The sequence below is a fragment of the Equus asinus genome, chromosome 23 (genome assembly GCF_041296235.1).
Source record: "Equus asinus isolate D_3611 breed Donkey chromosome 23, EquAss-T2T_v2, whole genome shotgun sequence".
Classification (NCBI taxonomy): Eukaryota; Metazoa; Chordata; class Mammalia; order Perissodactyla; family Equidae; genus Equus; species Equus asinus.
Window position 1 is genome coordinate 34,975,403 of NC_091812.1, and position 13,472 is coordinate 34,988,874.

General features: G+C 37.2%; 1 protein-coding gene across 2 annotated transcripts in view; it reads right to left on the reverse strand.

The window, feature by feature from the left end:
* The window catches only part of ZNG1C (Zn regulated GTPase metalloprotein activator 1C), a 43,968-nt gene extending 36,798 nt beyond the window's left edge, over positions 1 to 7,170 (reverse strand). For both annotated transcript variants that reach the window (XM_044756625.2, XM_014846771.3), the window contains exons 1-3: positions 6,872 to 7,170; positions 3,112 to 3,198; positions 1,048 to 1,144 (exon numbers count right to left, since the gene is read on the reverse strand). In XM_044756625.2, the coding sequence (XP_044612560.1) occupies positions 1,048 to 1,144; positions 3,112 to 3,198; positions 6,872 to 7,169 (482 nt within the window). In that variant the 5' untranslated portion in view covers position 7,170. The remainder of the gene's footprint in view (positions 1 to 1,047; positions 1,145 to 3,111; positions 3,199 to 6,871) is intronic.
* Positions 7,171 to 13,472: the final 6,302 nt, after the last annotated feature.

Below are 13,472 nucleotides of genomic sequence, written 5' to 3' on the forward strand. Positions count from 1 at the left end.
GAATGTGAATATTTAACTTAGTCCCAAGTTTCTAACAAAATGCCCACCCAGTATTTATCAATGAGGGGAAAAAAACAGGTGCATATACACTGATAGGAATTATCAAATACATGATGAGTTAAAACTTTAATTTTATTGAAATTAAAAGCAAAGGGAATTTCAATATATCTGACTAAAGTAAGCCAGAATCTGTTATTTTTACAGCTTTATGAAAGAAAAGTATCAACATCCAAAATAATGATAAAATTTATGAATTATATAGTTTAATATAACAGCTAAAGAAACCCTACCATTAAATACTCTTAATTATGTTCTGAATTAGGGTACCAGGCTTTAATTTCTCTTTTTTTCTTATAATATCAAAAGTGCAAGAAAATACTTAATGGATTGCATTTTGGTTATTCAAGTAAAGGTTATGATTTTAGCCTTGTTAATAATTTGACTCAAAGTCAAACACGTAACATAGTAAATGACGTAGAAGAAATTTAATAAACTACAACATACAAAATTAATAGTAGAGGTACTAATCTTCGTAATTCACTCAACAAATATTTGAGGGACTACTACGTGCAGGTCCTTTCTAAGATCTGTGGTATATTAGTGAATAAAACAGACAGTCCTTGGAAACAACTCTCACTGGTGGAACATAATATAAGGTTTTTCTCTTTTTTGATGGTCATTTATTTTTGTTTTTTGGAGGCTGAATTATTAGAAAAAAGAACAATGACATTAAATTCAGAACAATCATTTTTTATATATGAAATGAGACTTTCATGTACCACAGAGATTAATAAAATAAATCTTGACATCAAAACCAATAAAATAATTCAATAAAAGGACCACAGCATGAGAGCAGACAGCAAAAGAAATAAGATAGCAAAAAACACTTTAAGAAAATGCATCCTAATAAAAGTCTATTTTCTATTTGAAAATACAATGAAGCAGACTACGAAAATTCAGTAAATTATGCAAGAAAATCAAAGCTGGAAATGTAATCAATAAACATTTATAGTAAACCAACAAGCACACAGTAAACACATTCCTCACTTTACTGAACAGCAGAGGCAACCGTTTCTAAGTTCCAGCCATTCTTCGTAGAGCTCTCCACCTTGGCTGACAGCTAAGGATTTCTCCACTGCACTTCCTGGAATAATTAACAAGAAGCGCTCTTTAGATTACGTTCACTAGCCCACCAAAAACGAAGATGAGGATACTCACTAACAGAGCAGACTTCAAGGCAGAAAATACATTTTATAAATTTTATTCTTTCATTCTATCCATGTAGCCTCAATAGCTAAACTATTACTCTAGATTATTTTAGCTTTTATTCCTTTGAGAGGATTTAAGCCCCTAAAAGGCAAATTCAAAATTAATGCATCATACCTACTGCGTCTTTAGGCCTCTTACTTGCCTGCTCCCATTTCCTAATAGGGCAGCTATTTTAAAGGCATTTTTTTTGTTCATGGCCAACTTTCTAGATAGACTAGTATGTTTTATATATTGATTTTTATATGCCTTTCAACCTCTTAAGGAATGTTTTTTTTGGAGGGTGAGGGAGATTGGCCTTGAGGTGACATCTGTGCCAACCTTCCTCTATTTTGTATGTGGGATGCCACCACAGCATGGCTTAATGAGCAGTGTGTAGGTCAACACCCGGGATCCAAACCTGTGAACCCCAGGGTGCCAAAGGGGAGTGCATGAACTTAACCACTACGTCACTGGGCAGGCCCTGGTTCATCTATTTTTTTCTTTTCACTCTTTCTCTAAATTGTTTTTATTTCTATTGGACTACTCAGTATTCCCAATATAAGTAAAAACCCTAGTTCATTTTGAGGAAGTTTGCTTGGCCAGGGTATCAATGTGCTCATTTAAAAATTAAATTTTAGTCATATACATATAGGTTTCCTAGCAATGCTTACTTGAGAAAGAGTAAATACGTTTGAGATTCTGACATGCTTGTTATCATACAAGAATGATTTTAATTGTCTTACTTTTCCTCCAATAAAAAAATATACCAAAGCCAAGGAAGAGCTGTAAATGTCCAATAAAGCAAATGGTCAAATAAAGGGAAAAAATTTTCATTTATATGGTTTTTTTGTATATATTTCAGTTAGGCAATAATAAAGAGCTTTAAAAACAGTTGCTATAAAATTCAGGGTGTAGAGAACACAAATAAGATGTGAAGAAAAGGATTGTGAATGCTGTCAAGGACAAAATGGTGAAAATAATCCAGAAAGAATGAAGAAAATAGCAAGAAATAATAATAAATGTAATCAGTGTGCAACAGAAGATCAGTTAATAAGAAGCTAGAATAAAAGACTACAATCTAAAAATCTTAAGATTTTTATTTTGTCTAACAGGATTTTTCTCTTTAGTTCATTGAAATAAAAAATTAAGTTTAATTATTGTTCATAAAACCTAGTTCCTTTACTAATTTACAACTGAAAAAATAGTACACTTTAAGAAATATCCCAACAGAAGTTATACTTTTTGGCTAAAAGTGAGCTTTTACTAAAATTCATACTTGAGAAGAAAAACTTATAAAAGTAATCAAAGAATTGTATCTAACATTGCTGAAGAGATTTTTTTAACCACAGTTCGGTATTAAAGACAAAAAATTTAAATGTTTTGTATTTTCACAGACAATCGAAGTTACTTGAGGAGAGAGACCACATGTTTAACTTATTTTCAAAATCTTCAGTTTGAACTGCTTTTCAGATAATAAACATTCAACAAGGTTAACATATAATAACTAAAGCATTTCCAAATATTTTTCAAAAGTTGAAATTAAACAATATACTCAATATAAAATAACTTTTCTAGTTCCTAAACTTTCTTTCATATGTTTAGATTTTTACTTCTTGAGTTATTTCATGTAAACATCTAATTTAAGTCTGTTGGTATGAATTCCAAAGTTATACAAAATGTTACAGAAACTGATTTCAGTCTCTCAAATCAAAACAAAGCTTGACAGAAATTAATCCAATTTTCCAAAACTGTTCACATTATAACACCCTGCATTTTCATTTTTAAATGTGGAATATTAACTGACTAGTGGAATACACTGTCCTATAAATTCTTGCAGCGTGGCATTTATTGAACTATACTCACCTTCCCCAAATTCGTTTAAAATAACTGCTACTCTTTTACTATGTTGCTCTGTCAGAATATAGTTCAGAAGTGTTGTCTTCCCAGCACCTACAAAACATATTTGTTTTAAATAAAAAATTCAAAGACTAATTTTAAAGGCACAAAAGAGTCCCAACGGTTTTAAAAATTTTCATGCTATTTTTCAAATATTATTTCACTATTGCATAGAAAATTCTAGAGGAAAGGATTAAAGGACCCTTTGAAAGCTATTAAAAATACTTTCTGTTAACATAAAATTTTTTAAATACTTACAAATACTCCTACAAGTTGGATTACACAGCTTTCTGTGAACTCATATGACAAAAATAATAAGCCACCTACATAACTTATAACGTAAAAGCATCTAAATTTTCTATTAAATAAGGAATTATTGAAGTAATGGCTCCCAAGGAATAAATTACTCATGTAGTTTACAAAATATAAAATACTTAAATCTGGGGCCGGCCCTAGGGCTGAGTGGTTAAGTTCTCGCGCTCCACTTCGGCGGCCCAGGGTTTCTCTGGTTCGGATCCTGGGCGCGGACATGGCACTGCTCATCAGGCCATGCTGAGGCGGTGTCCATCCCACATGCCACAACTAGAGGGACCCACAACTAAAATATACAATTATGTACTGGGGGATTTGGCGAGAAAAAGCAGAAAGAAAAAAAGAAAAAAGAAGAGTGGCAACAGTTGTTAGCTCACGTGCCAATCTTTAAAAGAAATTGCAAAAAAAATAAAATACTTAAATCCCTTTACACAATGAAAATGTTTCTTAGCCAAGAAATATGGTTTACTTCCCTAAAATTTATCTATAAAGACCTTTTATTTCAACATGCATCATTAACCAAACAAAAATTCAGACTGACTATATGGGTACTTTTAGTATGCTTAATCTATAAAATTGATTTACATAAATATTTTATAAGTATATGTATATATTTATTTATATGTATTTATAAATACATATATTTACATATATATGTACATATGTATATATCTGCACACAGAAAATGGAGAATGGATGTAGGCAATATTAACAATGGACAAAATATTCAATATTTAGAATGATAAATTCAGAAAGCTACACTAACTTTATCCAGTAGGTGGCATATTAAACCTAATATGTTCAGCTCAAGTAGAAGAAAAACGCTTGTCGTGTGAACCATGCACACCAAAATTTTCCTAGAGGAAAAAAAAAACCAACCCAAACTGCACAGTAGCATAGTTCAATTGTACCACTTTTTTTTTTTTAATTTATCTACCTTTCTGTTGGTGGACATTTGGGTTGTTTCCAGTGTTTTACCAAAACAAACAGTACTGCTAAGAACTTTTACACGTAACCTTGTATACGTCTTCTGAAGTAAACTGACAAGATTCCTAGGGTACACCTAGGAGGCATTTACTCAGTATTAGGGTATTAATATTTTCAACATTTTTAGGTCATATTCCTTTAAAAGCTGTTGAAGAGATGGAAGGCTTGTGCTTAGAGTGCTTTAGGAAGCTCAAAATCACGAAAGTGTGAAGTATGAAAGGGAAAGGACAGACCTTAAGGAGGCAATGAGGAAATTCCTAAAGCCAGTCCAAGTGTGAGACAGAAACCCTGAACACTAGCACTGTATTAGGTAATGGCAGTGAAAATGGAAAGGAGTGGACATAAGAGACCTTCCACTACAATTACGAGGTCTTAATAATTAATCATATCATGAAGCAAAAGACTTTAAGACATAATTCATTCATTCAAAAGTCTACTAGGGACCAGATTTTATGGCGGCTTTGGTGAAAAGTACACAAGACAAAGACAAACTGTCTCTACCTTTTTGAAACTTAGAAACATTAAGGGAGTGGGAGATGGAAGGGAATTCAGATGAATAAAGAAGTGATTAAGTTACAGGATGATACATTCGGTAGGAGATGTACAAGATGTCATGGAGCACCTAAGAGGGCCATCTAGCCAGAGGAGTAATAGTAAGATGAAAAGTATGGTGCCAGGGACTAAAACACTTGACACCTTTCAGAAGCAAACGTAGTTCAATGTAGCTGGGCCACAGTTTCACAGGCAGGAGAAGTTGTCAACAGCCAGATCATATGGAAACTTGTAATTCAAGTTAAGGAATCTGAACTTCAACCCAAATGGAAACCACTGAAGGGTCTGACACGATCAGACTGACATTTACAAAGATCCTTAAGGCAAAAATACAGAGACTATCTTAAAGGGCAGCATGACTCAAGACTAATCAGGAAGCTTTTAGAATACTCCAGGTAATTGGTATGACAGGAGCAGGGGGATCTAAGGGGATGGCAACATAGGAAGTTTCGGACATGTTGAGTTTGAGATGTCTGTGGACGATCAAAATAGAAACTACCTGGGTGTGAAGTTAAAAGGATGAAGGGGAGGGGAATTCAAAAGGAGATGCCAGAGAAGTGGAAATAGCAGAAGAAAAGTGTGATGGAAGTTAAGGGAACAATGTTTCAGGAAACAGAAAATGGTCAAGAAGCAGGAGCGAAACTACCCCTAGATTCAGCAACAAAGCTGTTGGCGTTAGTCCTCATTCCTAAGCTTCAGACCATTATCTCCAATGCTTTACAGACCTACTAGCAAGCAAAATGGGGAAGGCCGGAGGGCCAGTGTGAACTATAGTGTCTTGGACAAGGAATTTGCTCAGGTTCTCAGTAAAGCAGCCTCTGCATGACAGTGGGGAAATACCAAAAATAAATTCCTTTATAAAGTTAATCCTGAGCAAAAATCGGAATAAATTTATAGTCTACAAAGGAAAAAAAGGGAAACACCAGTGATTTCATTCTTATCTTTATGTTAATAAGCCCTCAGGTGCACCAAGTTTGTACTTGTCTCCAGCAGAATCTAGGAATGGTATTATTTCCCCAAAACTGTTTCCTTAATTTACATTTCTTAACTTTTCCCACACTTCTAATACAATCATGTATTTATTCTAGCCTTTCTATTTAATTGTAAGGTTTTAAAATAATACCTCTCAAACTTTCCCAATAAAGTACCTCTAGCATAGGCCCATAAACTGTCCCCAGGAGACTGTATCATGTTTACAAACCCATGAATTCAGCCGTCCCTGTGCACTCCTGAACGTCCTCAGTTTGAGAACTACAGTCTTGGAGGGCAGAGATTTTATTCTCTTTCCCCTACGGTGTTTTACAAACAGACCTCAAAAAAAGTTTGAGATAGAACTTTCCACGAATAGCTGGAAGAGACTGGCTCGAGGAGAAGGGCATCTAGTGAGGAGGGCATCTAGTGCCCCTTGTGTGTCGGTCATTTTACAGAGGACACCCTTTAATGCTAATAGACTTATAAGGCAGGTGTCTCCTGCCGCATTTTACAGATGAGAAAACAAACGCAGACAGGTGACCGGTATTATTTCCATTTTCAAGCGAGGGAGATGAGCTTCAGAAAGATAACGAGTTAGAGGTCACAAGGATAATTAGGGGGCGGGTCCAGGATTTAAACTGCAGAGCCAGAAGCGGTTTCAAGACGCGAGGCTAACTTTCAATCTCACTTGATAAATGTGACTCTAACGCAGAGGAGTCTAGGCATCATTAACCTCTGAGATGAGAGGTAACCCTTACGTGGAGCAAGTGACCCAGCCCCTGCCTCAGGGACATTTGCTCTCGGCCACAAAGCGCCGATGCCCAAGAAGAAGAGGCACTGTCAGCCCCCAAAAATCCCAGGATACCAGTGTTTACGGCATTTTCTGACCGGGATGGTTAGTTACCTAAATACCCGGTGATAATTGTGACTGGGATCTTAGCGCCGAGGCCAGACTTTTCCTCCTCCTCTCTTGGCTTCGTCTCAATGGGGACCAACTCAGGACAGTCCTCCTCCGTCTGCTCCTCTTCCTCTTCCGCGGCTCCGACAGCCTGTAACATCGCGGCCAACAGCACTACACGCCTCTCCCTCAGCTCAGGAGCTGGGACCCAGGCACCGAAACGCAATGCGCACGCCGGGCACGCCACGCCAGGCGCGTCCTTGACGTCATCACGCCGCGACGCACGGCTCCTTCCGATCCCCATCGGATTACCTGGGCTCCGGTTGAGGACCGCCTCGCCTTTTAGCCACTCCCCCAGGGGAGAGGAACACGCCCCCAGGGATGCTGGACACGCCCCCAAGGCGTGTTCCCTGAACCTGAGCGAAGCGGGGCGGAGTTGTTGGGGCTCGCTGGCCAGCCCCGCCTTTACGCCGTCGCTGTGTGCGCCCGCAACCCCGGATAGCTGCTGGCTGATGTTGGGGCTGAGGCCAGGCTGGTTAGAACCGGAGTGGGTAGCCTGACCTGAACAGTTCCCAGAAAGGATGGACCTTATCAACTTGACATTTTTTTAGTATCGTTAAAGAAAATTTTTTAATTCATAGGGGAAAGAATGGTAAGCTAACATACTACAGTGTTCTTTGTAATTTTTATATGTGAAGGAACAACCAGTGAAACTTTTTTTAAATTGGGGTAACATTGGTTTATAACATTACGTAAATTTTAAGTGTACATCATTATATTTCGCAGTGAAACTTTTTTATAATTACGTATTTTACATGTATATCCAAACTTTTACAAGGTACATGTTTTACTTTCATGTATTTATTTATTTTTCTCATTTCTTATTTGGACTCAGGTAACCTGAGTTCATTTATCATTTTCTTTGGTTCATGACACTCTCTCATCATTAATCCATGGATAACACTCCTTTATATTTATGTATATATTTATAATGAACTCCTTTGACCTCATCCCCTAACCCAAGAATATTACCAGTAAGTTACACCTACCATAATCTGGAGTTAGCTTTATTTTCCAACTCCACTGTTGTATTATATTCTATTATGTGACTATACAGCAATTTATCCATTTCCTATCAATTGTTTCCAGGTTTTGCTCTTATGAGCAGCACAGAGTGACCCTTCAGCACTGCGTTACTGCCTGAACAGAAGCTGTTCTGTTACTGGCCTGACTACCCTCTCTTATATATTTCTCAGGCACATTCTTGCAGATTCCCTTACATGATTCTGGGTGAATATTATACTAACATCTCTTCTCTCTCACCAAAACCAACCTGTACCCTATAAGGCTGGCTTAATCAAGGCAGGCAACAAGTATTGCTGAAACAGTATGTAGTGTCAATCAAAGTAAAAAGAGTTTTACACAATGGTCAAAAGTTAAATGCACCCGAAATGCCCATCACCGGATGAACTGATAAACAAAATGTGGTATACCCATATAGTGGAAAATTGTGTCACAGTAAATAAGGATGAAGTACCGATACCTGCTACAAACGAGTGAACCTCAAAAGTATTATGCTGAATGAAAGGAGGCATTCACAAAACACCACACATTGTATGACTACATTTCTATGAAATGTCCAGAATAGGCAAATCTGTATAGACAGAAAATAGATTAGCTGTTACCAGGGACTCCTGCAACCAAAGAGAGTGACTGCTAATGAGTACATTTTGGGGGTGATGAAAATGTTCTAAAATTGATTGTGGTGATGGTTGCACAACTCTTTAGTGAATATACTAAAAACCGTTGAATTGTACACTTGAAATAGGTGTGTTGTATGGTATTGTCAATTTTATCCTAATAAAGCTGCTATTAAAAAAACTTAAAGGTTCGTTTGTGCCTCAAAATGGGGTGGTGCCAGTGTGCGTTTGCAGAGAAGCACTGCCTTCTGGTCCTGCTTCCAGCAGCTTGAAGTCCTGGCCTCTGAGCGGAGTTAAGTTAGAATGCACGATTTCCCGATTAAGCCATGCATGGCCATGATCATAAAGATTACAGCTTAATAAAATCTTTGCTTTAATCTGTTTCTATGTTACTTTTCAGCAAGATATCTATCCATGAATTCTATGGAGTTCTGCCATTTTCTTTTCTGACTCTAGTAACTGGACAGAATTTAGCAAGCATGTGACTGAAGTGGTGAGGGTTTTGATTTATTCAGATAGATGGCTTGCAACTTTAGCTCTCCCTGAATGTCTGGGTATGACTGATTTTACTTTTATCTTAACACAGGACTTACCAGTTTTATTCATTCTATTTTAAGTGAGCCGTTGTTGTTGCTATTTAATCCAAAATACCTTTTTAAAAAAGTAAAAAATTTTTCTAAGTGTAATATTGTAGAATCTACTACAGTTTCTAATTTAACTTTAAAATTTCCTCAGTTTTCAATTTTGTTTAGTCTCATTCACTTTATGGTAAAACAACCACCATAACAGCAATAATAATAATAATGTGTGGAGCCCTTACTGTCTGATGGGCCGTGTGTTAAAAGCACATTGAATGCATTATCTCATTTAACTTTGCAAAATAAACATTGTTCATATGCCCATTTTATAGACAAGGAAAGCGAGGCTTGGGAAAGTTAAATATTTTGCTTGAGGTCATTGAGTCAGGAAATGGCAGCCCTGGGGCTCAGTTCAGATCTGACTGGCGCTCAATCCCATGCCCCTCTAAACCAAGGATCTGCAAACTTTTCCTGTAAATGGCCAAGTAGTAAATATTTTAGGCTGTACAGGCCAACAGACAAATTAGAGGATATTTCCTAGGTACTTATATAAAAGAGAAAACAAATTTCCACAAATTTTGAAACTTGAATTTCATGTAATTTTCACGTCATGACATATTCTTTTATTTTTTTCTATTAACCTATTACAAATGTATAAACCATTCTTAGCTTGCAGGCTGTACAAAAGAGGCATCGAGCTATAGTTTGCCAATTACTGATCTAAAATAATATGCGCTGCCTTGTTAAGGTGAATTACATGAAGCTTTGCAAAAATAGCTCATCTCTGCTATTTTAAACTCAGTTTGTGAATCATTCACCATTGCAACTAAACCCCTGCCCTCAAAGAGTTAGGTAGCACAGTTACCACTGTACTAATATTCAGAGGAAAGTCTGAAGCTGAGAAGCTTAAACTGTGTCTCCAAGGGCACTGATACCTGGCCTAGGAGAGACTCCATCCAGGCAGCACTCCAGTCTCTGCATTGTGGCAGGAACCCTTGTAGGTCAGAGCAGAGCAGAGCAGATAAGCGAGCTGTCTGGATTCCTGCAGCTCAGCTTGTAGCAATAACCCTGCCATGGGTTATTGGACACAATTCCCTATTCCTCCCCTTTGCCTCATTTTCCTCCTTTGAATAGTTAGACAGTTGCCATGAGAAAAAGTAACGACTGTAACTATATCCAAATCAGAGGAAAGCTAAAAATAATGCTAACTTGGTTTTGTTTTTTTTCCTCTCAATTTTGCAACTTCCTGCAAAGGAAAGAACACACTAGTGGCCAGCAACAGCTATTGGTTTGGAGGAAAGGAAACTGAGGGTTTCAAAATTAAACCAGTTCCTCTTATCAGGCTGTAGCTGGTAAATAAATAAACAAATAAAATATTTCTTAAGTGCTTAATATTTATCAATTCATTTGCTATTTTTCGTTAGACGCACATAAATTTAGTGAGAATATCTCTGAAATGCCAGAGGGCAATGTCTTTTATTCTTGTGAGTGCTTTAGTTAAGATAGAATATCAATATTCCAGTATCACATAGTCCTCTGTTAAGATAGAAAACCATTGTAAGGACATGAAATAATAGTCCTTCCCCAGAATATTGAAGGTAGCTGGTGGGTGAAATAGGTACAGTTTAGTGTTTTTAGAGAGTATGACTTTCATTTCAAAGGCTGTCAGTAATATTATTTGAATTCATTATCTTAAGCTATTAACTCATGCTATTAATAAGGTTTAGCTTACGGTCTAGTCACTTGTAACTCACTTTCCCACAAAATTAAAAAGAAAACCACTATTCAAAGCCTGCAGGCTGGCCAACTTGACTGGTGTACTTATTCTTTCTAAAATATACTATCAGGCAAGGAGCGGACGGTGAGCAAAACTAAAAGCATAGTGTGCGATGAATGATTTATGTTGTAATAGTTTAGGAAACAGTCTAAATAATATCCTCTTCTTGTCACTAGAAATTTAAAAGTGACATTTGTGGCTTTAAGTTTCACTTTCTAACTTTTATAGTTTTAGGGAAGTGTATGCCAAGATCCACAGGCACCTGCTCATGATTTCTGAAGTGTAAATAAAAGACACAGAAACAAAAATAAAATATCTCCATTCTTCCTTCCTCTTGCTCCAAATCCCCTCAAAGAGTATTTAATTACACTTAACTGAAATACCGTGCTATCAGCAATGCCAGGTCTTCCTGGCTTCAACACCAGTATCTGTTGAGTCCCATAGCTGTCTCTCAATTAGGCACCACAATTTCACTTATGGAGGAAGATTCATGAACTTTCTTTAGGCTGGTTTACTCTCTTTCCTCTTATTATTTTAATGTTTCCATTCTGCCCTTGAGTCTTAGTGTAGGCTGCTCCAAATACACGGCAGCGGATATTTTCAAACCACCCAGCCACTTCTGTCACCAACCTACCGCCCCAAGTAACTCAAAGGAGTTTTCAAAAGCACTTTGTTTCTCAGAGTTGTTTTTTAGTTATGTTAAGAGATGCAATCACCAACCACCCTGAACCAGTCCAAACCCCACCACAAGAGCAACACCTCTGCACAGATGGGCTGAGAAATGTCCAAAAGTTACGTGTACTTCATTTTAATGTTAAGATCCCCACCCCAGGAGGGGCTTACGCCTTATTAGCATAACATGGGATGAATATTTGTAATTTGATGAATATTTGATTTCAACTCACCAAGTGAACCCACTTTGGTTCAGTAACACGTCCACATCTCATAAGCAATAATTCATAATCATAATTAATCACATAATCTTCCTTCAGGGAATTTCTTTCACATCAGCATCCTTCAGCACACTTACTCCTTCTACCATTTTTGTGTGTGTGAGGAAGATTGTTGCTGAGCTAACATCTGTTGCCAATCTTCCTCTATTTTATGTGGGATGCTGCCACAGCGTGGCTTGGTGAGTGGTGCTAGATCTGCACCTGCGATCCGAACTGGTGAACCCCAGGCAGCCGAAGCAGAACACATGAAATTAACCATTACACCACCAGGCCAGCCCCGCTTCTACATTTATTTTAGCCATCCTCCCAAATCTATGTGTATGATAATTGGAAATTTCCTGAATTGGGTACTGTATTACCTATCCCCTCCTCTTTTAACAATAGCTGAACCTCTGATTTTTAAGCTAGGTCCATGGTCTCCAGGATAACAACTAAGCTTCCTATTCTACCTTGTAGCTAGGTATGGGTCATGTAATGAAGTTCTTGCTAACGGACTATATGAGAAGTGCTATGTGGTAGTTTCTTGAAACCTGTCGTCCTTCATCCCTTCCTTCATCTTGCTGCCTGGGATGCAGCAGTGATGGCTGGAGCACTTCTTGATTACTGAGACTGTCAGCCACACCCTAGAAGTGGGGAGCAGGGACCTGGAAGCAGCCTGAACGCGGAGGATGGCGTGGTATAGAGCTGCAGGAGAGGAAAATGAACTTTCATGTTGTTTAAATTTATGCTCATGCCACTGAAATAAGTCCTAATCAATAAAAGATTTTATTTGTTTAACCGTCTTTAAAATAATATAAATAACACCTGAATGCATTCTAATTGGAAAAAATTCAAACAGTACAGAGGTACGTGGGGTAAAAGTGGAGGTCTCTTTCACTCTCCTCACTCCCCTTCACTGGTGTTATACAACCACTGTGGGCAATTTCATGACAGTAGTCCAGAAGCTTTTTTTGCCCAATACTATCTCTGCCACTGTCATGATAGTCAGACATTTTTCTCTGCATTTGTATACAGATGTAGCTTTTGTTTTTAGTATAAATAGGAACGTACAAGTAGGCTTTGTTCTGGGACTTGCTTTCTTCACTGAACAACATGTGCCGATGATTTCTCCATCTCACTAGAGTTAGAACTACATCATTTATTTTTAATCACTTCATGGTATTCCTTAATAGAGATATATTCTAACTGTTTCATCATATCTTTGTAAGAGTCATGTAGATTGACTTGGCACCTCTCCAACACAAGCTCAAAATGCAAATTCAACAGATTCTCAAGAAAATACTCTGATAAGCTAAAGCTTGTACATTTGGCAATAAACTTTATTCCTACTCCACCTTCGTATTTTAGAGTTGTTAGCTTCTCTTAGTAAATTAGCTTAGTTCAGTTGTGAAATATTAAGGTTTAAATTCAGTTAATTGTAATATTAATTTCTTGTCAACAGTTCTGGGCTATTTACAATTAATGTGATTCTATGCGCATACTGTATTTATTTTACAACAGGTCATATTTTAGATTGTGTTCACTATGCAAAAATTTACATATGTACTTCCATAATTCAATTGTAGTTAGTGAGTTTTTGTCAGCAGTGTACAATACATG